Source organism: Dama dama, chromosome 11, assembly GCF_033118175.1.
Source record: "Dama dama isolate Ldn47 chromosome 11, ASM3311817v1, whole genome shotgun sequence".
Taxonomy (NCBI): domain Eukaryota; kingdom Metazoa; phylum Chordata; class Mammalia; order Artiodactyla; family Cervidae; genus Dama; species Dama dama.
Genome location: NC_083691.1, coordinates 10,944,133 through 10,968,473, shown reverse-complemented (window position 1 = coordinate 10,968,473; position 24,341 = coordinate 10,944,133). Strand labels below are relative to the sequence as shown.

Here is a 24,341-nt window from a genome sequence, read left to right as displayed (position 1 = left end):
GTGAAGGTCCGCGCTGAGGGGACCCGGAGCCGCCGCGACTTCCCAGAGAGAGAGAGAGTCAGCTGAGAGGACGGGACTCCCCCGCGTAGGGGGACAGAGGCCCGGTTCTCGCCGGGCCGAGACTTTGCACGCCCCTCACCCACCGTTGCGCGGCGGCGGAGGGAGCGCGGCGGGCGGCTCCAGGAACCCCGCCGAGCCCCCGCCGCCTCCCCCTCCGCTAGGCGGCCGTTCGTCCCGCTCCATGCGGTGGAGCTCAGGGCCCGCGCTCGGTTCGCTGCTCCGCCATGACCGGCGCCCTCGTCGCCGTCGTCGTCCGCCAGGGGGAGGGGGCTGTCAGGGGCCAGCGGGCTCCCGGCCGCGGCGCTCTCTGGGCCCCGAGCCGCCCGGCTCCGCGCCCCTCCGCGCCGCGCCCCCTCAGCACTGGCCAGCTCCCACCCCCGACGTCACGCGCCACTGCCACGCACTGCCCTGCGGGGCACGCTGGGAATTGGAGTCCGCCGGGCGAGGCCGGCCACGCTGGACCCCAGCAACTGAAGGGGTGGGAGGAGGGAAAAGCGGCCTTAAAAAGGGAAGGCCAAGGCCTGTTAACATCACGAACCCTGATGAAGACTTCCGGTACAAGTTGAATAAAGGTTATTTCAGGACCTTCTCTTTATTATGACTTATCCGTGTACTCAACCTTCCCTAGGACGCCTCGGATCCCCCCACCCCGAGAATGAGTCTTTCTTAGGAGGCGGATCGCCGAGGAGCCGGGTGAGCACGTGCAAAGAGGCCCAGCCCCGTAGGCGGGTCTCAGAGGGGGCGGTGTTTGTAGGTATTCACTAGGGCCTTCCTCCGCGGCTTCGGGACAAATTGGACCCGAGATTAAAGGACCGGAGTTTAACTCGAGGTGACCGCGTTCGTATGCAAATGGAATCTATAAAACTCTGCTTTCCGGGGTACTCTTTAAAGCCTTTTTACCTCCGGGTGGGCGGGAAAGACTGAAGTTTCTCTTCCTCCTCTTTCATTTTCCCCCTGCCCAAGGAACGGAACAGAATGGCAAACTAAGCTTCAAGCCATTGATGCTATTAAAGAAACTCAGGCTCTTTACTCCTGGGGTCTTGAAGCCCTTCGTTTGAGAGCGTCCTTCCTCGGCCTTGTTCGCCTTCCTTGCTCCTCAGTTTTCCTATCAGTAAAACGGGGTTAGAATAGGGACGGGGTCCAATTGGAAGATCCCAACCTTCCCCACCCGTGCTCCTTGCCTCAGTTTCCCAGAGCATAACCCGGATTTTGCCGTTTCCGCTGCAGAGCCCACCTAGTATGCCACCAGGTGGCGCGCGGCCACCAGCATCTGGGCTTGCCCCGGGCGTCCGCCTTCAGCGATCCTCTCTGTAATGGGCTCATCGCGGCCGCCTCCCAAGGTCTAGCTAGGTTCTACCTGGTCAATTCGAAGACAAAGAACGAGAACACTGATTCCTTGCCGGCCTCTAGTCTCCCGGGTTATGCCGCAGCTTCCTCACCGGCTGCCCACTCCCCCGCCTGTCTCCCATCCTGAGTACAACCCCGCCCCACCAATCCGTCGGCTTGTCTATGTCATTGCTTGCTTAATTTTTAAGTTCTTATACTGGCTCGCACTCCTGCCTGATCTGACCCCTTCCACATTTCTCATCACAGCCCTTCCCTCACCTGCTTGGCAGGATGTTTTGTGATGCTTCCCTGTATTTACGGGTTGAGTGGCGGCTGTACCTTACCAACACCGGTTAACCTGTACTGCATCCTTAATCTGTAACTGCTACTGTTCTGAGAGTTTGACATTAACGCCATGTTCTCTAAACCTCACATCTGCTTTATGGGGAGCTTTAGCTCCAATATTGCCCCTATCATATACTGACGAAATCACCCGTCAGTAATGGGGATTCCAAACCCAGTCGGTCAAACACCAGAACTTGAACGCTTGGCTCCTTCACACTGTTGGCTTCACCCAATCCACTCCCAAACTCCTATTCATCTTTCAAGATCCTGTTAAAATATCTTCTCATGGATATTCATATCTCCCACCAGGGGGCACCTAGATCTCCAGTGTGTTCCCTTACTGCTGTTGAGTTCTCTGTGGACTGTGACAAATGATCTCTGTGTGATTGCTTCCCCACTACTGTTCCCCAGCTCCAGAGGGGGAGGGGAACCCTTAGAGTAGGGGCGGTAGGTGGGGGTGTTGAGCTGGGGGAGAAGACAGAGGAGATGGGTCTTCTGGGCCATTCCCTCAGCTCTAGGTTCTAAAATGAGTTAGGATCAGATGGCCTTCCTAGAGCCAAAACTTCCCTTTATCACAGACTTCTGGAGGTAGTAAGTTCCCCTTCCCTGGAGATCCAATCAGGAGCTAAGTGGCACTGCAGAAACCTCTGGAAGGCCTGGGGTTTTCTAAGTCGACTCTCAAAGATGGACAGCGAAGTTCAAACTCTCAGCCCTTAGAAGCAGCTCCTCCTCTTCCTTCAGAGTCCAGCTCTGCTGTCAACTGCCACCCAAAAACCTTTCTCGATCTTGACTAGTCAAATCCCTGTTTTCTCACTCTCATCATTATAACCCCAACTGCTGAGCACAAAACCTGAACACAGTAGACAATAAATAATCGGGGAGGGGGTGAAAGAACAAATAAAACGTATCTAATCTTTTTACTTAATAACTGCGACTTTGGTTACCTCCAAGCCTCAAAGTCCTGGTTTCAGGCTTCCCTCGTGGCTCAATGGTAAAGAATCTACCTGTCAATGCAGGAAACATGGGCTCTATCCCTGATCTGGGAATATTCCACATGCCTCAGAGCAACTAAGCTGGTGTGCCACAATTATTGAGCCTGTGCTCTGGAGCCTGGGAGCAGAAACTACTGAAGCCCACGCGCCTCGAGCTTGTGCTGTGCAACAAGAGAAACCACCACAACGAGAAGCCTGTGCGTGGCAAAGAAGAGTAACCCCCACCCCCACATCACGGCTAAAGAAAAGACATCGCAGCAGTGAAGACCAGCACAGCAAAACATAAATAATACATTTTTTTAATGCGGATGGGAGGGAGGGGAGGATAATAGTTACTACCTTACGGGTTGTTACAAGAATCAAATAAGATGATGCATGCAAAGCATTTAACAAAGTGGCTTAACAAATAGGACTTGTTACTAATGTTATTTAAAGAGTGGTCCTAATTCCCAGTTACTTCTTCTTGGGAAGAGTCAACTAACACAAAACTGAGAAGGGTGAGGGAAATGACTGTGTACTGAGACCCCAGCCATTGTTCTAAGCAGGTAGGGTCCTGTGGTGTCCTTCACCTACATTGTCCCCCCAACAATCCCAAGAGGTCAACACTTTTCTCCACAAATTAAAAATGAGGAAACAGGCTGAGAAAGATGAAAAAGACTCCCCACACACACACACATACACACACCAGCAGGACAAATGATAAAAGAGGAAGAAATTATCTAAGGAGAAGGATCTGTAGGGAGAGTGCTGAGGCCAGTGGTAGAAAACCAGTCAGAGCTATCACTAAGAGCAAGGCAGGTGTAGGCTCCATCATTAGGGACTTGTCCTATGGTGGTAGAGACAGACACTAATCAAAGTAATCACATACCCACAATTATGACAATACGATTAGAAGCTCCTGGTGCTGTGGGAGTGTGTGTGACAGGGTTTATTTTGGTCAGGGCTGGTGATGGAGGGATCATGAACCTTGAAGATGAAAGGATGAGTGGGAGTGAGTCACACTGGGTGAAGAGAGAGTGTTTCAGCGGGAAGGAACAGCCTGTGCAGAGGTCCCAAGGCCCTGTTGAAACAAAATTCACTGTAACTGGAGCCCACCCACCCAGGGGGGAGAGGACAAGAGACAAGGGTGAAAAGGAGGAAACCATGGGCTCAGGTAGGAGACTGCCAGCAGGGGGAGCAGAGTTCTCTTGACGACAGGAGCCTTGTCCAGGACCTAGCCGAAGAGTCCGATCCAGGCTGCGTGGAGGGAAGGGGCTGGGTAAGGGGAACCCCCAACAGGTTCTGTTTGTTTTCAGTACATGTTGTCTATTTTTTGAATAGCTAGGACACATTGCAAAACTCCCAGGTTGCAAAAAATTATTCAATGAAAAGCCTTTCTCCTTACTGCATTCCTAAAGGCTGGCTCCTCTCCTTATCCATTAATTGTGTCCATTCCCAGATTTTCTATGCACATAAAAACACACACCATATTTATTTTTTAAGCTAATCTAGCCCTCCCTAGGGAATCTCTAGTTATGAAAGAAGCCAATTTGTCCTGAACGCATGATAGAATGACTCTATCATTCAACTGAAAGTTAAGGAGCACCAGACCTTGTGCTGAGGCAGTGGGTCTCAGATTTTAAATCCCCGGGGAGGGTTGGTTAAGAAACACAGATTGTTGGGCCCCACCTCTAGAGTTTCCGCTTCCTTAGGTCTGGGTTGAGGCCTGATGTTTGCATTTACAACAGGTTCCCAGATGCTGAGGCCTCTGGTCCGGGGACCAGGGACGGACGGCATTTTGAGACCTCTGAGCTAGCTGCTCTGTGGACAAAGCACATGGTCTGGGGAACCTTACTCCTCTCTCGCAAGGGAAAGCATGAACAGACACAAAGAAACACATACCAACAATATAGTTCATAAAGTGATCAGTTCTACAAGGAAAATGAAGAGGGTAGGGGAGTGCAGGAAGGGTAAGTGCTGGAGAGTAGGGTTGGGGTAGGAGTGGAAGGTAGCAACATTTGAGGGCACAAGTAAGTGGCCCTTTTTGAGCAGTTGACGTTTACAAAGCCAGTCAAACACACACAAGAGGAGCCCTCCTGGGCTCAGGGGAGTGGAAACCTACAAGAGACTTTATGCAGAGAGCAGAAAGGGGGCTCCACCCCCACCACTGCGTGCACAGAGCCAGAGGGACCTGCAAAAGTGACTGTGGAATTCGGAATGAGATGCGTGGGGGGAAATCCGAGACAGGAGAGTTGGAGAAGGGAGCAAGATCGAGAGATGTGGTCCCTGAGAGGGTAGAGAGGTGCCGCCTTGGTTTCGGTTACAGAGATCCCAACAAGGTATTTCCGTAGTGAGACCGAAGGCCCCTGGAGTGAGGGGATGGCCAGGGAATTTGAGGAGTGGCGAACACAAACTGCTGCTCGGGAAGTTTTGTTGCCTAGGAAGCGGAGAATCGAGGCGCTTCCTCAGGTGGATGAGGAGGGTGTTTAAATGATTGGAGCTACAGGAGTTTAGTTGGGGGTTGACGGGAGGGATCTCGGAGAGGGGAAGAAATGGACCTTGCAAGAGAGAGAAGTCTGAGCCAGGAGAAGGGTGGAGCTGGCACGGTCGGGGTGTTTGGAGATCTCCAAGACTCGCGTGCCCTGGAAACATCCCTCCCCTGAACTTTACAACCAACTCCAAAAGGGAAGCAGTATTTTCCCCATTTAACAGACGGGAAAGTGAAGGTCAGAGAGCTGAAGAGACACTCCCAAGGTCCTACATCTCAAAGAATAGGACCTCACTCGGTGTAGAGAGCCCGCGCTCCTTCACTGCCCCAGCTGCTCCTGCGGGCTCCGAAGCAGACCCTTTTTTGTGTGTCCTTGCAGGGATGCCCTTTGGAGAGCCGCCCAATGCAAAGAGGCCCGGCTGGGAGCGGGCCAGCGGGGTGGGGTGCCCCCCTCCATCCTAGCTCCGCCCCCAGCGGCGCGGGAGGGGTCGCGGGGCGGGGAGCCGCGGGCGGACGGGGGACACGCCGCGCGGGTAGAGTTGACCGCGGCGCCCAGCTCGCAGTGCTGCCCGCGCTTCCCGGCGTCCGCGCGCGCTGTCGGTGCCCGCCGTCCGTGCCGGTCCCCGTATGGCCGCAGCCGCCCTCCCCACCAGGCCCGGGTCCCGGCCTGGGCCCCGGCCGCTGCCTCTGCTTCTGCTGCCTCTGCTGCTGCTGCTGCGCGTGGGCCCGTTGCGCGCGGACAGTAAGGTAAGCGCTGCTCTGCGATCCGGGCGCTGGTCCGTAGAGCCGAGCGCGAGGGGGCGCTGTGGCTGGGGCTGCAGACCAGGCACGGTGTGGGGCCGGGAAGCGAGGACCAGGACAGGCGAGACCCGACCTCGGGCTTAATAGGGAGGCTGCAGGCACCGGGACCCCAGGACAGGAGCGCGTGGGGAAGAAGCACTGGAGATGGTAGGGGTGTTTGGGACCCGGAGCAACAGGAAGGGGCGCTGGACACAGTCCAGTGAGGGCAGAAGGTCAGTACTGAAACCCTGAGCCAGGGAGAAGGGGCGCTGGGAGCTTGAAGGGGGTGCAGAAGGCGATGGAGTCTCCAGCCGAGGGAGGTGATTCCCAGGAGCGCTGGCCAGGGGCAGCCTGGAGATCTAGCTCAAAGTTTCCGTGGGAGGCTGACGCATGTGGGATAGACCCCTAGGAACTGCTACCTAGCGACTCCAAGGTGTGTAGCAGGCCCTGGGCCAAGGCTTTCAGGCCATACTGGGGACCCAGAGTCCCTCCCCAGTGAATCCAGCTGGACTGGTCCCCCCTGCCTTCTGGTGTTCCTGCCAGAAATCTGCTACACCCTGTAGAGTGGCACCCAACCTTTTTGGCACCAGGGATCAATTTCGTGGAAGACAGTTTTTCACATTACATTAATTGGGCACTTTATTTCTATTATTATTAATTATAATAGCTTCACCTCATAGCATCAGGCAGTAGATCCTGGAGGTCAGGGATCCCTGCTCTAGAGGACACCGTGTCTCCAGAAGTGACCGAGATGTTCTCAGTTGTGGCTAAAAGGTTCTGCTCTGATGTCAAGCAGATCTGGGTTCAAATCCCACCTCCACCTCTCACCCAAGTGACCTTGAGCCTTTACCTCTCTGAGCCTCCAATTTCCTGACCTGTAAATACGGGAATAATAACCTAGTTCTCACTTCCTGCAGTTGATGATCTCTGGATAATGTTTAGTACCACTCTGGCACCTAATATGTGCCCAATAAATGCTACTGTGATTTTGAAATCTCACCACAGAGACCCCAAAAGGGGGTGAGATCCAGAATGTAAAGAGGAGAAGCACTTTGAGTCAGTCAGAGCAGGGACCCCTTGAGGATGTTTTAGAAACGACCTGGTGAGGACTGAGTCAGGATTGGGGGAAAGTGAGAGGCAGGAGGGAGGTAGAGCCCTTAGTCTTGCAGAGCATGAGAGTAAGAGTGACTTCTCTTGATGTCTCTTCAGCCTCTCTCCTGGGTAGGAGGTGAGGCTGCCCTGTCCACAGGCAGGTAAAGGGCAGAGGCCACTAGCCACTTGCTAAGTATATGAGCAGTGGGCACTGGCAGACCCTCAGCCTGAACATTCAGCTCAGGGTATACAAACAAGTGAGCTGCAGTCTTGGAGCTTGCAGCTCCAAAAATAAGGAGGGAATGAGTAGCATTCCCATCTTACAGATGGGAAATTAGGGTGTGTAGAAAGCTGGTGTGTGAATCAAAAAACCTAGGTGTTCTGGCCCTTTGTTGTTCTTAGACTGTGTGACTTTGAGCAAGTCACTGCCTATTTCTGGACCTCAGATCCCCCATCGGAAAAACATCTTCCCAACTTCCCTTCCATATAGCACCTTCTAGGATTCCCTGACCTGGGTTGGGTCCAGGAACAAGTGAGCAAAAACCTCCCAGATAACCTGATCAGCACTTTGCCATCTCTCATTTCTCTAGCTGGGAGGAATATTTGGTCTTGGGCATCCTCTGAGCCATGCTGAGGACTATAGAGCTTGTGGGGGAGGGCTTGCATTCAAAGCAAAGACAAAGAAAACCCAACACCCTGTTTATGTAGTGAGTCAGCCAAACACTTGCTAGGTTGGGTGTGTGTGTGTGTGTGTGTGTATGTGTGTGTGTTGTCCCAGGGCAAGCTGGGGCTGGTGGGGCGGGGAGGCACATCCTAGAGTTTGGAGGATGAAGCAGCTGGGGGACTCAGTACAGCCCTCCCCCAGACACCTCCCACCCACACCACTCACCCAGCTGGGAAAAATAAAAATCAAGTGATGGGTGAATTTACTCCGCATTCCTCAGCACAGCCAGACTCCTGCTGGCTCTGAGAGAGAGCTGTTTTCATTATTACCCTCCCTCCCCCAACAATCCTCCTTCCTCTTCAAGCCCGTCCTATTTTCTGAGGGTGAGGGGCGAACCCTTTGGAGGGCCAATCTGGGAAGTGAGGTCTGTCTAGGGCCCTAAAGGGTTAAGTTGGCCCTGCTTCAGACTTCCTGCTCCTGGGAGGTCCGGCCTCCCCTTCTGCCCAGGACTTTCAGGGGTACAGGGGCAACTTAACCCTAGAAGCTTGTGGCCAGCTCCTCGCTTGGCATGTTTTAATTTTGTGTTTATAACCAGGCCTCTCCTAAACAGGACTTGGGGTTTCCATCTAAGGAAGAGCCTTGTCCAGCTTCACCGTGAGAGGCGTTCAGTTCATAGCTTCCTGGCGTTTCTGAGGGGCTGCCCAGTGAGGAGGTTAGGATGGATAGACAGGCACACGATACCCAGGCACAGTACCAGAGGCCACCAGGAACCTGCTTTTTGCTGTAGGTCCTTGAAATGTGGCTGAGAATTCCACATCTCTACCTCAGTTTCCCCATCTGTGAAAGAGCTGTTGGCACCTCACTTCCTCCATGCATTCAGGGGTGGGAAGGGGATCTTTGGGCAGCCCTGCCGCTGATCAGAGGCCTGAGAACAGGCAGGAGGTACCAAGGCCTGTGGGAGCTGGGCCAGGGGAGCAGGAGGGGCTGACACAAGCAGGCGGTGGTATCCCAGGCTGGATCAGATGTTCTAGGCCAGGCAGTGCTCAGAGGCTCAGGTGTTGCTGCTCCTCCACTCAGGGAGTTGCTGCCTGTGAGTGTAATTGGAAACAGGCTCCATAGCAGGCCAGGGCTGCACAGTGATGGAGTCCTCCTTCTGCACAAAACAGAGTGAGGGGCCAAGCCAGGCCCCTCGAGTCTCTCTGCAGGAAAAGTCTTCCCCATCTCTCCCACTGGCTGGGGCACGTGAAGAACATACTGGGTGCCAAGCCCTCTGCCCAGGTTTACATTCAAGATCTTACACAACATTCGGGATCTCCCCATTTGACAGACTTGAACAATGACACTCAAAAGAGTCAGGTTGGGGCTGCTCAAAAATCCAAGACAGGGAACTTGGGGGGTCTGGAGATTCCTGGGGCTCCAGGATTCTCAGCCTTTAGAGGGCATCCAAACACCTGAGGAGCCTGGGAGAGTATGCATCAAGGTGGAGTAAGGACAGGGCATCTGCATTTTCCAAGTTATCCCATCCCAGCTAATTCTGAGGCACATCTCCCAGCTGAGAACTCACGGAGGTTTGTGGAGCAAGAGAATAACAGATCATCAAAGAGGAGCTTTGGAATATTCATCCAGCAAAGAGGCAGCTCCCTATATTGTCTGTTGTTGTTTAGTTGCTAAGTAGGTCTATTAACCATACTTACTTTAGTCTCTAAGTCATGTCTGACTCCTTACAACTCCATGGACTATAGCCTGTGAGGCTCCTCTGTCCATGGGATTTCCCAGGCAAGAATACTGGAGTGGGTTGCCATTTCCTTCTCCAGGGAATCTTCCCCACTCAGGGATCAAATCCGTAACTCTTGTGTCTCCTGCATTGGCAGGCATGTTCTTTACCACTGAGCCACCAGGGAAGCCCCATATATTGTCTAGGTAGCAGTTGCATTAACTCAGCAGTTAATGCAACCTGAGCTTAGGCTGTGGCTGGGGAGTGGAGACCATTGGATAGAAGATATTTAGCATGAAGCATCGAAAGAACGGGCTTCTTATGTGGCACAGTGGTAAACAATCTGCCTGCCAATGCAGGAGACATGGGTTCAATTCCTGGGTCCGGAAGATCCCCTGGAGTAGGAAATGGCAACCTATTCCAGTATTCTTACCTGGGAAATCACACGGATAGGGGAGCCTGATGGGCTACGGTCCATGGAGTTGCAAAGAGTTGGACACAACTTCGCAACTAAGCATTTATGCACACACATCAGAAGAACATGACTGGTGAGTTTGTTCTGGTGAGAGTGGTGAGAGCAAGGAGGAGGCTCAAAGACCTGAGTTGTGCAGGAGGGTAGATAGACGTGGGTTTGGGAGAAGATGGTGGGCCCAGTTTTGAATGGATGAAGTTGGGGTGTCCGTGGGGGTGCATCTGGAGGCAGTGTCCAGATGACCATGGGCTCTAGGAGAGGTCTTTGCCTGCAGAAGGACATGGAAACTGCCTCTTGGTGAATCTGGGCTGGCCATGAGTGAAGAGGGAAGCTTCAACCTCCAGGTGACACAATCTGTTCTGTTCCTAGAACATTTTCTAGGTTGAAACCCCACTTCTCCATTCTGGCCAGATTTATCCATCTCTCTTCAGAAATATCAAATATGCCTTCTTGGCCTCTTATTGTGGGGTTTCCTTGCAAATAGCTGGGGAGCTTTTTAAGCACAAGTCACCCACACTCACTCCTGGGGGCTTTAGCAGCAGTGTGTGCTGAGCGAGGCTGCAGGGAGAAATGGGGGCTGAGGCAAGGACTTTCCTGCTTGGCAGCAACCCCAGCCCACAGACTGAGGGCAAGTTAGATCAGCCCCATGTCCCCAGCCCTAACGAGACTGGATCCATCCAGGGCCCCCATCTCTTTCCAGGCTCAGTTGCTGTTGGAGAAACCCTTGCCTGGTGACTGTGGGTGGTCCTAGTGGGAAGAGCATGGGGACTGCATTTTGGAGTCAGGCTGTGCTGGGCAAACCCCTCACCTTCTCCGAGACTCAGATTTCTCCTCACCACGATGTGTGGTTGTGGGGAGAGCAAAGAGGTAGAAGACTATGTACAACCATGCAGGAGAGTCACTGGCAGCAACTTCAGTAGCAAGTAGAGAGCAGCTGTTCTAGACCAGGTGCTCCGCACACGTTGACTCATTTCAGCCTCAGGACAAGCTTATGGGGGAAAGGACTGTTATCCTCCCCATTTTACAGAGGAGGAGGCTGAGACTCAGAGGGGTCAGGACCATGCGGGGAGGACATGTGGGAGCTGGGATGTGAGCCCAGGCCTGGCTCCTCTCCATGACACTCTGCTGCCTACAGTCAAGCACCACAGGACACTGTGACCACAGGAGCCCTGCTCCGGGCTCCGGGCAGCTGGGGGCTGGAGCAGAGGCCCTCTTCCGACTCCTGCCTCCTGGCCTGTGTCAGGGCCTTGGCCGCCCCATCAGGACGCAGCACCTCATCTGAGGAGGGGAGGAATGTTGCGGTCATGTGGAGGCCGCTGCTGGTGGGGATGGGTGTTGGATTATGGGTGAGTCCCCAGGAAGAGGCCTCTTTGGCCTGGCCACACAGAACACACCCACATCCACTTGCTGGGCTCTTCGCCCCACCTGGGGGAGTGGGTGGGGGTGACTAGGGGTTCCAGCAGAGCTGGGAAGGGGGCCCAGAAGTCTCAAAGCGAAGGCAGGCTTACCGCACTAGCAGTGATCTAAAGAATGTACAGCATCTGAGCCTGGCTGTCAGTGCTCATGGGCGCAGAGAATTGCCCAGCTGGACCCAGGGTACACTTGCCCTGCAGAGGACCCCAGACAAAACTTCCACCATAGCACCCCCTTCCCCACCCTCCTCATCTCCCGAGGGACAGCAAGTCTACCCATGTTGGGCTCTCATCCCCTTGAACAAGTTATTTGCTGGCTCCAGGGCTATTTTCGCATCTGGAGAACACTGCTAAGAATATCTAGGGAGTTCCCTGGTGGTCCACTGGCTGGGACTCCATGCTTCCAGTGCAGGGGGCCAGGATTCAATCTCTGGTCAGGGAACTAGATCCCACACGCCGTTACTAAGGGTTCACTTGCCGCGACAAAGATCAAAGATCCTGGGTGCTGCAATTAAGACCTGGCACAGCCAAATAAATAAATAAAAAGAATATCTACCAGTGTACTCACATGGAGAAATACAGAGGGAGGAACAAGTCCCTGTCAGGATCATTGGTGGTGATAATAACAACTACAACATATTATTCCTGGTATTCTGTCGCTCAGTCCTCACACAGCCTTTTGCTGGGTATACTCACTAGCAGTACCCTCATTTTATAGGTGAAGAAACTGAGGCACAGAGAGGTTAAGTAACCTACCCAAGAGCACACAGCTGTAGGTGGCCCATGGCTGTGTTCCTCACCACCGCCCCGCACCTCCCCAGCACTCAGTGAGTTCTCAATAAATGTCTCCTCCCTGGGCTCCGCATCCCAGGCTGGCCTCCTCCATACACCATCTGTCCACAAAGCAGGCTGACTGAGTGCTCTGCAGAGATGGCCCTGGCTCTCTCCTGCTGCTAACCCTCCCAGGACTTCCCAGTGTTTTCAGGAAGAAGACCAGATCCTCAGCCAGCTTTAAGGGCCCTCCATGAGTCAGGCTCTGTCTCCCTCAGCCTTACCTCCTGCCACCAGGCCCTCTGTAGGCACAAACCAGAATGAACCTCCTCCAGGCTCCCAAGGTGCCCAGTCCTTGCTTGTCTTTGCACATCTGACTTGCTCACCCTGGACTGCTCTCCTTGGACTTAGAAATGTCCCCCAGGGGTGCCCTCCTCTGAGCAGTCTTCATGGGTGTCTTTCTTTGGATCTCAGGGCTCATTGCGTCAACTTCTCCCATGGCTGAGGAGGTCAAGGATGCACCTCTATCTACTTCTGCACCTCCAGCTCTCACCCAGAGTCTGGCAGAGGCCAGGGCCTCAAACAGGTGTCTGAGGGCTCAGAGCAGCCATGGAGTGCCTACTGCCCTTCCCCAGAGGGCACTAGGATGTTCTTGGGGGTGGGCTTGGCAGAAAGCCCAAGGGGGCCTTGAATTCACCTGGGTCCTGGTGGCTTCAGTGAGAGCTCAGAGGTGTGGGTTTGTTGATTGAGTCATAAATAGCTGTGCCCTGAGAGCCTGGAGCCCAGGATGGGCTGGCTGAGCCAGCTAGGGGGATTCTGGTTGGGACTCCCAGGGCCCTGCTGGTGTGTGAGGGCAAAGCAGGCTGGAGCCTGGTGCCTGCCACTGATGTCACCCAGCTGACTCCTGCACGCTCAAAGTTCTGCTGCCCCAGTGACCACACTTAAGACACCGGGTGTGTGGCCTCCCAGGGCGGGCTTGAAGGAAAAGGGGGAGGGAAGGAGAACACTCCCCTCCCCCCAGCCTTGGTCTTCAGCTCACCACGGCCTCTCCTGCAGGTGTTTGGCGACGTGGACCAGGTGCGCATGACCTCGGAGGGCTCCGACTGCCGCTGCAAGTGCATCATGCGGCCGCTGAGCAAGGACGCGTGCAGCCGGGTGCGCAGCGGGCGGGCGCGCGTGGAGGACTTCTACACGGTGGAGACGGTGAGCTCCGGGACCGACTGCCGCTGCTCCTGCACAGCGCCGCCCTCCTCACTCAACCCCTGCGAGAACGAGTGGAAGATGGAGAAACTCAAGAAACAGGCACCCGAGCTCCTCAAGGTAGACTATCTGGAGTAGAAGCTGGATGGGGCCCCCTCCTGCGCCAACACCTAGCGTGCGCTGGCGCGGGGCCGGCCCTCCAATGAGAAGGTCGCACTTGTTAGGAGAGGTTGTGCTCGCCCCATTTCACAGGTGAGGAAACAGAGGGCCTCTGGGAGGAAACCGCACCTGCCAAAGGCCACTGGGCCAGTCAGCAACGGAGGCAGCGTGCTCTGGCGAGTTGACCTGAAGACAGCCCTTTACTGTCTCCTTACCATCCAGCCGAGTGTCCTGGTTTTACCCAAACCAGGTCATCTGTCGTCACCTCCACATAGCATTTTAAATTTTGTAGCACCTGATTGTTTTCATGTCCTAACATTTCCCGTATTCATGTACCACCTTCGTGCCAGATGTTGTGCTAAAGCTCTTTTTTTTTCCTCTACATTATTTCTCTAAATACTTAATCCATTCTGTGAAATATGGGATCTTTGCCCTCATTTTATAGGTGAGAAAACTGAGGCTTGGAAAAGTTAGGTAACTGGCCTAAGTGCTCACATAATGATATGCAGCCTTAAGTCTATACCCTGTTTTTATGTGAATGTTGTGCTTATAACCCTGCACCCACCACGGGAAGATTAGAAAGAGGCGTCACCTCTGGGTGACCCAGCCCTGTGCCAGGCCCACCACCAGGACCCATAGCTTGGATAGACGTGGTCAGGGAAATCACAGCCGCCCAGCCAGCCAGGCATCTGGGTACCATTCACACCATGCACAACTCTGTTCTTGGTGGACCTGGTGGGGCTAGGATTTGAACTCAGATCCTTCTGTGTCCAAAGCATGTGTTCTAAATCACCCTGCTCTCCTGTCTTCCTTTTTGTAATAGCGCAGATAATTTGATGGCTTTTTCTCAAGCTGGAAGATAATTGCCTTACGATGTTGTGTGTGTTTCTGCTGTACAATGATGTGAATTAGCTCTAAGTATACATGTATCCCCTCCCTCAGGAGTCTTCCTCCCATCACCCCTCTAGGTCTTCACAGATAATTTGGTGGCTTTTGAGAGGATCTTTTTCTTTTATAATTTCTTCCAAACATATGTCTATTTTGCCCTTTTCGTGTCAAGAACTGTGACATTCACTGATATGTTACCCTACTTGTAAGCTAACAGGTTAGCCTGCCAGTTTCATGGACGCTGGCAGAAGACATGAGCCAGAGACGAAGGACTTTATTACTCATGGTCACCAGAGTGTCTCCACTTTCTTGCACTGGTTCTCCCACTCACTTCTCGTGGGGTGATGCACTGGGGGCTGGATAACACCTGCACATTCAGTGGGATGTCTTCCAAGAAAAGAGTTCCTACTTAGAGAATCCAAATCTCCAAATCTCTTATAAGGAGCACCAAACCCACCTTCCCCGCTCTGGAGGGAACCAGTCTCTGGCTGCTCCAAGGCTGTGCACTCTACAACAAGGTGGCCTGGAACAAGAACAGTCAGTGCCTCTGCGGGCAAGACACGTGGAAAAGCCAGAGGCCCCGGGAAGAATCGTCTCCCATCATTTGGGTCAAAATATTTTCTTTAAATTTAACTTTAGTTTTATTTTTGTAACAACTGGATGGATACCAAAACTCTCAAAGTTGCGGTGGGGGGTGGGGGTGGGGTTGAATTTTAGGCCAAGTGGCTTCTTTTTTTTTTTTAAAGGAATGAAACTCTTTATTTTATTTTTGGCTGAGATGAGTCTTTGTTGCTGCATGGACTTTTCTCTAGTTGTGGTGAGCCGGGGTTACTCTCTGTTGCAGTGCATGGGCTTCTCATTGCGGTGGTTCCCCTTGTTGCAGAGCACAGGTTCTAGATGCTCAGGCTTCAGTAGTTGCAATTCGCAGGCTAGAGAGTACAGGCTCAGTAGTTGTGGCACATGGACTTAGTTGCTCTGCAGCATGTGGAGTTTTCCTGGACCAGGGATTGAACCGGTGTCCCCTGCATTGACAAGGAATTCTTATCTAACGTACCATCAGGGAAGTCCCCAAGTGACTTCTTGACAACTTGGTAGTTCTGGGACCACACTGTCTCCCAAATCCACTAGCACCCTGCAGACTCCAGGGACAGAAGCCATAGGCCAGTTTTCAGTTACAGGAAGAAATCCAACTTTTGCTCATTTCCACTTCTCAGTAACCCAGTTGTAAGCATACTGGACATGAGGGTAGACAAAACCTTTTTCTAGCTGGTTTAATCTTTGCTACAATCCTTTGGAGAGGGAACTTATGTTCCCAGCTTTACTTGGGGGGAGGAATCTGAGGCCCAGAGAGGAACTGTGACTTGCCTAAGATCACAGAGCAAGGAATTGGCAGCACTAAGATTTGAACCCAAGGATTCTCTGCTGTGTCCCCTTGCCCAGTGGAGAGGTCACTGGGCAGTTCTCTCAGCTTGAGCTATCCCTCAGGCCTTTCAGTGCACAGCAGCCATGGGATTTTTAATTCAGCCTTAGAGGACTGGAGTGGGGCAGTGGTGGGATTAACCCAACAGGTGGGATTGTAGGAGGATCGCAGAGAAGATACTCTGCCTCCTTGACACATTAGGAAGCGTCAAGCCTGAGAGGTGCCCAGAGAGCCCCAAGAGGAGCCGTGGACAGAAGCAGCACAGGACAGGCCTGAGGCCTCTCCTATCTGGCGTGGCTCCACCTTCCCCCGCGAGTACCCCCCACCGCCCCAGGAGAAGGGGTTAGGAGAAGCCACTGTGGAGGATGACAGAGCGTACCCACCTATACCCGCTCCTTGTCTGTACCCCAACCCTTCCCCTCAAGCTAAGAACTGCAGCTGTCATTTGACCTTAGTTGCATGGCTCTGAGGAAGAAGAATGGGATTCTAGATCCCCTTTCTTGGGGAGCTTGGCTGCAGAGGGGAGCGTGTTTCCCACCTCTTCACTCCCTTTCCTTCTGGACATGAACTAGACGTGGCCCCACCCTTGAGAAATCCCAGTCCTGTGGGGACACAGCTCCTGATCCCAGTAATGGCTAGGTAGTCAGTGCTAGGCCAGGCGACATCCCAGGGACCATGGTAGTCCGGAGGAGGAGGCAACATTAGAACTGGGCACTGAGGGATGTGTAGGAGTCCCTCAGACAGAGCAGCAATAAAGATAGGCTGGGTGAGAGTGCGTAGAGTGGGCATGACCACGGCACCTCCTTGCCCTTGTCTGTCCCAGCCTTACTAGCCACCGGTCAGTTCCATGCTGTGCTTCTCAAACTACATGTGGTGAAAGACCAGTGTTTTAAAATCTGTGAAGAGTCAATATTTTGTAAAATACTATAAAATTAGTTGTTAGAAAAATGAAATGGAATATAAACAAAAACACAAAATACAAGTCCAGGGTCCACAAGTCCACAGATATAACATTTCTCTGTCGAATGGCTCTGAAATTTTATGGAAGTCTACTTTCGCTTTGCCTAATTATTTATTTATTTATTTTTGCATAATTATTTAATCACAGACTGGTAATGAGCAGCTTGTACTGGGAATGGTGCTGGTCTGCAGACCACACTTGGAGTAGCTCAGCTCAAACACGCCATGTGTCTTCACACCTTCAGCTCTTTGCATGAGCTATTCTCTTGGCCTGGAATGTCTGTCTCCGGCCATTGTTGCTGAATTTATGCTTATCCTTCAGAGTTCAGTTCAAACTTCCTCCTGGCAGACTTTACCAACCCACACCCACTCCCAGACAAGGTCAGTGCCCCACCGTTAATGACCTGGGCACCTGTGTGTGTTTCCATCTGTGTTCCCTGATCCGGACTCCTTGACAACCTATGAAGGATCACAGAAGCTCGTGTCTGTATTGTCATCACTGTCCTTAATGCCTGGGCCAGAGTGAACATTTGCTGAGGCCAAAGAAGACGGCAGGAGCAGATCGAAGCGACCTTGAGTGCCAAGCTTAGGAAATTAGAAGCCACACCTGGGCAGTGGGGAGCCACAGCGAACCATCTGGCAGGGGAGAGACCCATGGTCAAAGTTGTGCTTCGGGAAGCCAGTTTTGGTGGCCTTGAAGGCAACAGAAGTGAAGCTGGGAGGTCCCATTTAGCCTCCTGGAATGGTACTCATCACTGATATTCACGAAGCCCTTGCTATACACCCACTCTGAGCTGAGCCCTGTCCAGACGGTACTGCTCTGCACCATACCCCTGCTGCCTGCCTCCCAGAGAGAAGCTGAGACCCAGGAGCGTCTACGTGCACAGTTCTGAAACTGAACTCCACAGAGCCCTGGGGGTACCATGCAACCCTTCCAAGGCTGAACAAGGTTGTGGGGAAGCAGGGGAGGCTCAGGGCTCTATCCCTGCTTCCACCAGAGTCCCTCTTTTTCTGTTTGCGAGATCAGAGTCTGCTCAGAGAAGAACTCTCTGGCTTAAAACAGCTTCAACACCCCTGGGAGAGTGGGAGTAAAACTGTTGGAAACAGCTGGCCAAGGCCAAACAGGAGCGCCGGCCTGCTCAGGCCCTGAGAATGCGTACAGGGGGTGGACTGGAGGAACTGCCCACTAGAGGCAAGGGAAAGCTGATTTCCCAACTGGCCCTTTGTGCCAAGGTTTCCCTGACACTCTCACTGGCATCCTGGCCATCTGGAGGGAAGGATCATGTCCTGATGAGGTGTCACAGAGAGGGGATGGAGTTGGGCAGCTGAAGGGAGAGCCGTGAACTGGGCGAGGGAGACGCGGCATCTGCTACTGACGGGTTGTGCAAGCCCCTCCCCATGTCTTGGCCTCAGTTTCCCAATCTGAACCCAGACAGGCACAGTAAAGCATGATGGGAAAGAGGTTTTGGTTTATACCAATCTGGGCTCTGCTCTGGCTCCACCATTTAACAGCAGGGAGCCTTGGCTTCACCCGTCTAAGCAGCAGCTTCCCAATCTGCCTGACCGAGATAAAAGACCTCCAAAGCTTATCATAGGCCGGGTGCTCAGAAGCAGACTCTTGTGTGCAGATGACTTATTATGAAAGGGCTCCCAGGAGGAGCTGATACTGAAGTGGATGAGGCAGCGGGAGGGCTAGGAAGGGAGGGGGAGGGAAAGGAGCCCCGTAGGGGCACGGTTTCAGGCCAAGTGCCAGCCCCAGCTGCAGGGGACGCTAGAGTTTGAGTGGCAGCTCACTTGTCCTGCGGGGCTAGGATGCTGGCTTCTAGATGTCCACACCAGTCAGCCCTTGCCTACAGACTGCCCCAGGAGGACACACACTCCCAAACACTTTGAGGGACAAAGTGGCTCTTTGGAGAGAGTCACAGATACAGGCCGTTAAAAGGGAAGCCCGTGGAAGCCAGGGTTGGGCACGAGAAACAGAAGCAGGGATCCAGGGGATGCGGATAGAGCTCCTTCAGTGTCCACTGCTCCACTGTTCTCGGGGTTGTTATGGATTAAGTGAAGTGCTTCATTCAGGCCCCGACACAGTGCCGGCCATATGTGTAGTATGCTTAGTCGTGTCCAACTCTTCGCGACCCCATAAACTGCAGCACGCCAGGCTTCCCTGTCCTTCACCATCTCTTGGAACTTGTTCAAACTCATGTCCAGGGCTTCCCTGGTAGCCTAGTGGTTAAAAATCCACCTTGCAATACAAGGGACATCGGTTCGATCCCTGGCCTGGGAAGATCCCACGTGCTGATGGGCAGCTAAGTCTGTGTGCCACAGCTATTGAGACTGTGCCCTTAGAGTCCAAGAATCACAACTACTAAGCCTGCACGCAGCAGTTACTGAAGCCTGTGTGCCCTGGAGCCCATGCTCTGAGGCAAGAGGAGCCACCGCAGTGAGAGGCCCCCACTCACCACAACTATAGAAAGCCCTTGGAAAGCAATGAAGACTCAGGGCAGCCCAAAATAAATAAATAAATAAATTCTTTAAAAAAAAAACTCATGTCCATTGAGTCAGTGATGTCATCCAACCATCTAATCCTCTGTCGTCTCCTTCTCCTGCTTTCAATCTTTCCCAGCATCAGGGTCTTTTCCATGAGTCGGCTCTTCACATCAGGTGGCCGAAGTACTGGAGCTTCAGCCTCAGCATCAGCCCTTCCAATGAATATTCAGGGTTGATTTCCTTTAGGATTGACTGGTTTGATCTCCTTGCAGTCCAAGGGACTCTCAAGAGTCTTCTCCAGCACCACAGTTCAAAAGCATCAATTCTTCGCCGCTCAGCCTTCTTTATGGTCCAACTCTCACATTCATACACGACTACTGGAAAAACCATAGCTTTGACTATGCAGACCTTTGCAGCAAAGTGATATCTCTGCTTTTTAATATGTTGTCTAGGTTGGTCATAGCTTTTCTTTCAAGGAGCAAGCATCTTTTAATTTTATGGCTGCAGTCACCATCCACAGTGATTTTGGAACCCAAGAAAATAAAGTCTCTCACTGTTTCCATTTTTTTCCCATCTATTTGCCATGATGTGAAGGGACCAGATGCCATGATCTTAGTTTTTTGAATGTTGAGCTTTAAGCCAGTTTTTTCACTCTCCTCTTTCACCTTCATCAAGAGGCTCTTTAGGTCCTCTCTGCTTTCTGTCATCAGCTACATATCTGAGGTTATTGATACTTCTCCCTGCAATCTTGATTTCAGCTTGTGCTTCATCCAGCCTGGCATTTCGCATGATGTACTCTGCATACAAGTTAAATAAGCAAGGTGACCATATACAACCTTGACATTCTCTTTTCCCAATTTTGAACCAGTTCATTGTTCTATGTCTAGTTCTGTTACTTCTTGTCCTGTGTACATGTTTCTCAAGAGACAGTAAGGTGGGCTGGTATTCCCGTCTGTTTAAGAATTTTCCACAGTTTGTTGTGATTCATATAGTCAGTGTGTAGTCAATGAAGCAGAAGTAGATGTTTTTTTGGAATTCCCTTGCTTTTTCTGAATGTTGAATTGCCATGAATTGCCAATTTGCCAATGAATGTTGGCAATTTGAGAGAGCTCTTCTTGTGGTTACGAGCAGGCTTGGTCTAGTCAAGCAGACCGCTCTGGGCTCTGGGGCTCACACGGGGTGGTGGGGCTCCTTTGCACCCTCTGCGCCAGGCCACGCACTGTGCCTTCCCCCTAACTCTCACCCTTCCCCGGCAGCTGCAGTCCATGGTGGATCTCCTGGAGGGTACCTTGTACAGCATGGACCTCATGAAAGTGCACGCCTACGTCCACAAGGTGGCTTCCCAGATGAACACGTTGGAAGAGGTAAGGGCAGGGCTCGAGCCAGCGGCCAGGCTGCTGCCTGGGCAGTTCTGTCTGGACCCTGGGGGCTGTTAGAAGCTGGATTCCAGGAGGGAGCTGGGAGAAGGAGATGCAGGCCACAGGGTTCAGCCTTTGAGGAGGAGATCTGACTGGGCCTCGAGGGCCTTACAGGAAGCTGGAGGGCTGGGTGGAGAAATGGAGGTGCCTGCTGGTTGTGTGAAAGGGGTGTGGAGGGGGCTGGAACTTGTAGCCACCCTCAGTTCACCAAGACCAGGGCACAAGTCTGGGGCGACCATTCATGTGAAACACGAGTGTTGTGAAGGACTGGCCAAGCCTCCTGCGGCCAGGCCCAAGGCAGCATGGCTGTTCAAGGACCCACCCGCCATGGAGACCGAGGTGCTAAATGTCTTCTTCTGCTCAGGGCAGATGAGCCAGAGGGCTGGGTGGGTGGCTGACACTGCCTCCTGAAGACAGGAACAGAGCTGAGTGAGCGGGGAGGTTCAGGTTTGAGGTCTGCATCTCTGCTGGCACAGCCTGGCCTCCGCCTGTTTCCTGCATCCGGTTCCTGCTGGGCTGCTGAGAGCATGGGGATAGGCAGCTGCCAGGAGGGGTGTGAGGGGTTTCCTTTCCCGGCTTCCCTTCCAGCGGGAGGGGGGCACCTGGGCATCCTGTGCCCTACCAGGGGAGATTAACCCCTTGTGTGCATGCGTGCTAAGTCACTTCAGTCATGTCCAAAGCTTGGCAACCCTATGGACTATAGCCTGCCAGGCTCCTCTGTTCATGGGATTTCCCAGGCAAGAATACTGCAGTGGGTTGCCATTTCCTTCTCTAGGGGATCTCCCTGACCCAGGGATGAACCCGGGTCTCCCACATTGCACGCAGTTTCCTTACCACTAGTGCCACCTGGGAAGCCCTGATTAACCCCTACGAACCCCAAAGCCTGGGGTCACGGTGGCCTTAACTATTCGAAGATTATTTGGTGAGTATCTCTTTTGTGCCAGCACGGGAGAAAGATCATAACAGTTGTTGAATTTCTACTGTGCCCTAGTATTTCCTGTGCATAGTACGTGCCAGGCTCTCCTGCTGTTGGTTCTACAGTTCTGCTTTGACCTTTCTTTCCTCTTGTAATCTTAGGAAATGTTAACTCACTTCACATAACTGTGAGCCAGACAATCTGGAGGAGCCAGACAATGATTTCCGCAGCCACAAAGAAATGATTTTTAAATTATCTTCTGTTTTGCTTTATCTTTGTTTTGCTTCTGTTCACTAAGTGATAGCTGTGGAAAACAGAAGATGTTTTTTGCTAACACTGGGAGGAGACAGAACAGCCTCAGGAGGCGCTGGCTCCCTCTGCCTAAGGGAAAATCACGGAGGTCAGGCAGCACTTTAGGGTTCCAGCTTCCCTCTGCTTTCTTCCCTTATGCCAGTGCTTCTCAGCCCTGCGTGATTTTGCTCCCCAGGGGACAGCTGGTGTATCTGGAGGCATTTCTGGTTGTCACAATTTGGGGGAGTGGGTGGCAGATGCTATTGGCTCTAGTGGGCAGTGGTTGGGGATGCTGCTAAACATCCTACAATGCAGGACAGTCCCACAGCACACAAATGTCGATAGTGCTGAGGTTGAGAAAGCTGCCTTACTGGTTTGCCTTCTGTCTTCCCTGTGACCCAGGTGGGAGTGGGGCTCTGTGTGTGTCTGTTAGTCACTCAGTCGTGTCTAACTCTTTGTGATCCCACGGACTGTAGCCCACCAAGCTCCTCTGTCCATGGAATTCTCAAGGCAAGAATACTGAAGTGGGTTTGCCATTCCCTTCTCTGGGGGATCTTCTCAAGCCAGGGATGGAACCTGGGTCTCCTGCATTGCAGGCAGATTTTTTTACCATCTGAAAAACCAGGGAAGCCTGTGGGGCTAGGGGCTGCTAAAAGCCAGGCAATGTCCGCAGCAGGAGGGAGACAGTGAGGCAGGGCAGGAGAAGCAGAGTAGGGGTGAAGATGGGGCTTGGTGCTGTGGGTGGAGCCAACCAGACCCAGGAGAAAAGTTGGAGACTTGGAGACTAGGAAGGGATCAGAGGCCATAGCAAAACCCCAATGAGTTCATGTTAATTTTATCAAAAGGGGATATTTATGTATTACTTGTGAATGTAAAAGGTAATTTTAAAGTAGCAAAAGATGGGTAGCAACTTAAAAGGTGGATCCACAAGGGACTGGCTAAATACATTTTGGTCCATCCAGACAGTGGCAGACTGTGCGGTCAGTAGAAGGTGTAAGGAGCACTGTATACACAGATGTGCAAGAGTCCCCAAAATAGACTCAAGGGAGAAAACAAAGTGGAAACGAAGAAAGGGAAGAAAGGAGGGAGGGAGGAAGAAGAGGAATTCCCTCGCAGTCCAGTGGTTAGGACGCTGAGCTTCCACTGCCAAGGGCTTCGATCCCTGCCAGGGTTCAGTGTCTGATGGGGGTTCAGTGTCTGAAGCAAGATCCTGCAAGCCATGCAGCGTGGCCAAGAAAAACAAAAGAAAAAAGAAAGAACGCCATCACAGTTAACCCAGAAACAGGTGGATGGGAGACATAGATTTTCTATCCATTTGTATCCTTTAACTTAGTAGTATGAACATATTTCCTATTTGTTCATTCATGCAGTTTTTAAATTAAAGTTAATAACCACAGGGTCTCCGAGCAGCATGCATTATTTCACCCCTGCTCTTGGGTGCCGCCCCACCCATTCCCCTGGGCCCTGCTCGGGAGACTGAGCTGGCAAAGCCTGATGGCAGAAGCTGGGGTGTGCCCCAGGGTGGGAGACAGCCCGGAGACTGGAAAGACCTCGAGTCCCACCCCCACAGAGCATCAAGGCCAACCTGAGCCGGGAGAACGAGGTGGTGAGGGAGAGCATGCGCCACTTCAGCGAGCAGCTGAAGCACTACGAGAACCACTCAGCCATCATGATGAGCATCAAGAAGGAGCTCTCCAGCCTGGGCCTCCAGCTGCTGCAGAAGGACGCGGCCACGGCGCCCGCCGCCGCCCCGGCCCCCGGCGCCGGCAGCAAGGCTCAGGTGACGCCACGCTCTGGTGACGGGGCCAGAGGTGGGTGGGCTGGGAGCACAGTGTGCCAGGACCTCGGCCCTGAGGGCCAGCTGGGTGGGGGCTTGGGGTCGTGGGTTGGGGCTGAGGGCTGGCCCAGTGGGAGAGTCCCTGGCAGGGTGGAGGCGAGGGGGTGCCTGGTGCGCAGTAAGCAGTCAACACAGGTGAGCTGGGAGCAGACATGGGGCTCCAGGTGTTTGGCAGTATTCTCACTCCTGGTTCCAAACCAGCGGGGACAAGGTTGCAGAGATGACCCTCCCTGCCTGGTCCTGGGGGAACCAGGTCACCTGCCACACAACCACTTGTAACCTCACCTGCTATGGCTGGGCCCCTGGCTCATCAGTTCTGCTGGGGGTGGGGGCAGGGGGTGTATGTGGGCAATGCCTCTGGGACCTGAGCCAACTAATACCACTTTTTCGTGCAACCCATTGATTGTGGGGCGGAGACCTCCTGCAGCAAACACCCAGCCTTCCATCTTCAAACTCAGCTCCCAAAACGAGCAAAGGCACTGCTTTTGTCACCAGGCAGAGCCATCCATGACATATAACACACCTTTGGGCAAATTTGAAAAAGGCCCTCCTCTAGCCAGACAGATTGCAGAAAAGACTCTCCCACTGGTCAAATAAATTAGAAGAGGGAGGGACCTCACTGCTGGTCCAGTGGATAAGACTCTGAGTTCCCAATGCAGTGGGCTCGGGT

The 24,341-nt window shown here is 52.9% G+C and overlaps 2 protein-coding genes across 4 annotated transcripts in view; one reads left to right on the top strand and one right to left on the bottom strand.

Moving 5' to 3' along the window:
- NR6A1 (nuclear receptor subfamily 6 group A member 1) overlaps nucleotides 1-345 on the bottom strand; it is a 214,333-nt gene extending 213,988 nt beyond the window's left edge. Inside the window, exon 1 of one of the 3 annotated variants that reach the window (XR_009694644.1) lies at nucleotides 144-345. Coding sequence is in view for 2 of the 3 variants with exons in the window: in XM_061154681.1 (XP_061010664.1) it covers nucleotides 144-243 (100 nt within the window). In the remaining variant the exon portion in view is untranslated. The remainder of the gene's footprint in view (nucleotides 1-143) is intronic. The other 2 variants (XM_061154681.1, XM_061154682.1) reach the window with 2 other exon arrangements.
- Nucleotides 346-5,748: 5,403 nt separating this feature from the next.
- The window catches only part of OLFML2A (olfactomedin like 2A), a 28,942-nt gene continuing 10,349 nt past the window's right edge, over nucleotides 5,749-24,341 (top strand). Inside the window, exons 1-4 of the mRNA XM_061154680.1 lie at nucleotides 5,749-5,937; nucleotides 13,152-13,415; nucleotides 20,466-20,573; nucleotides 23,405-23,614. Coding sequence (XP_061010663.1) covers nucleotides 5,818-5,937; nucleotides 13,152-13,415; nucleotides 20,466-20,573; nucleotides 23,405-23,614 — 702 coding nt within the window. The 5' untranslated portion in view covers nucleotides 5,749-5,817. The remainder of the gene's footprint in view (nucleotides 5,938-13,151; nucleotides 13,416-20,465; nucleotides 20,574-23,404; nucleotides 23,615-24,341) is intronic.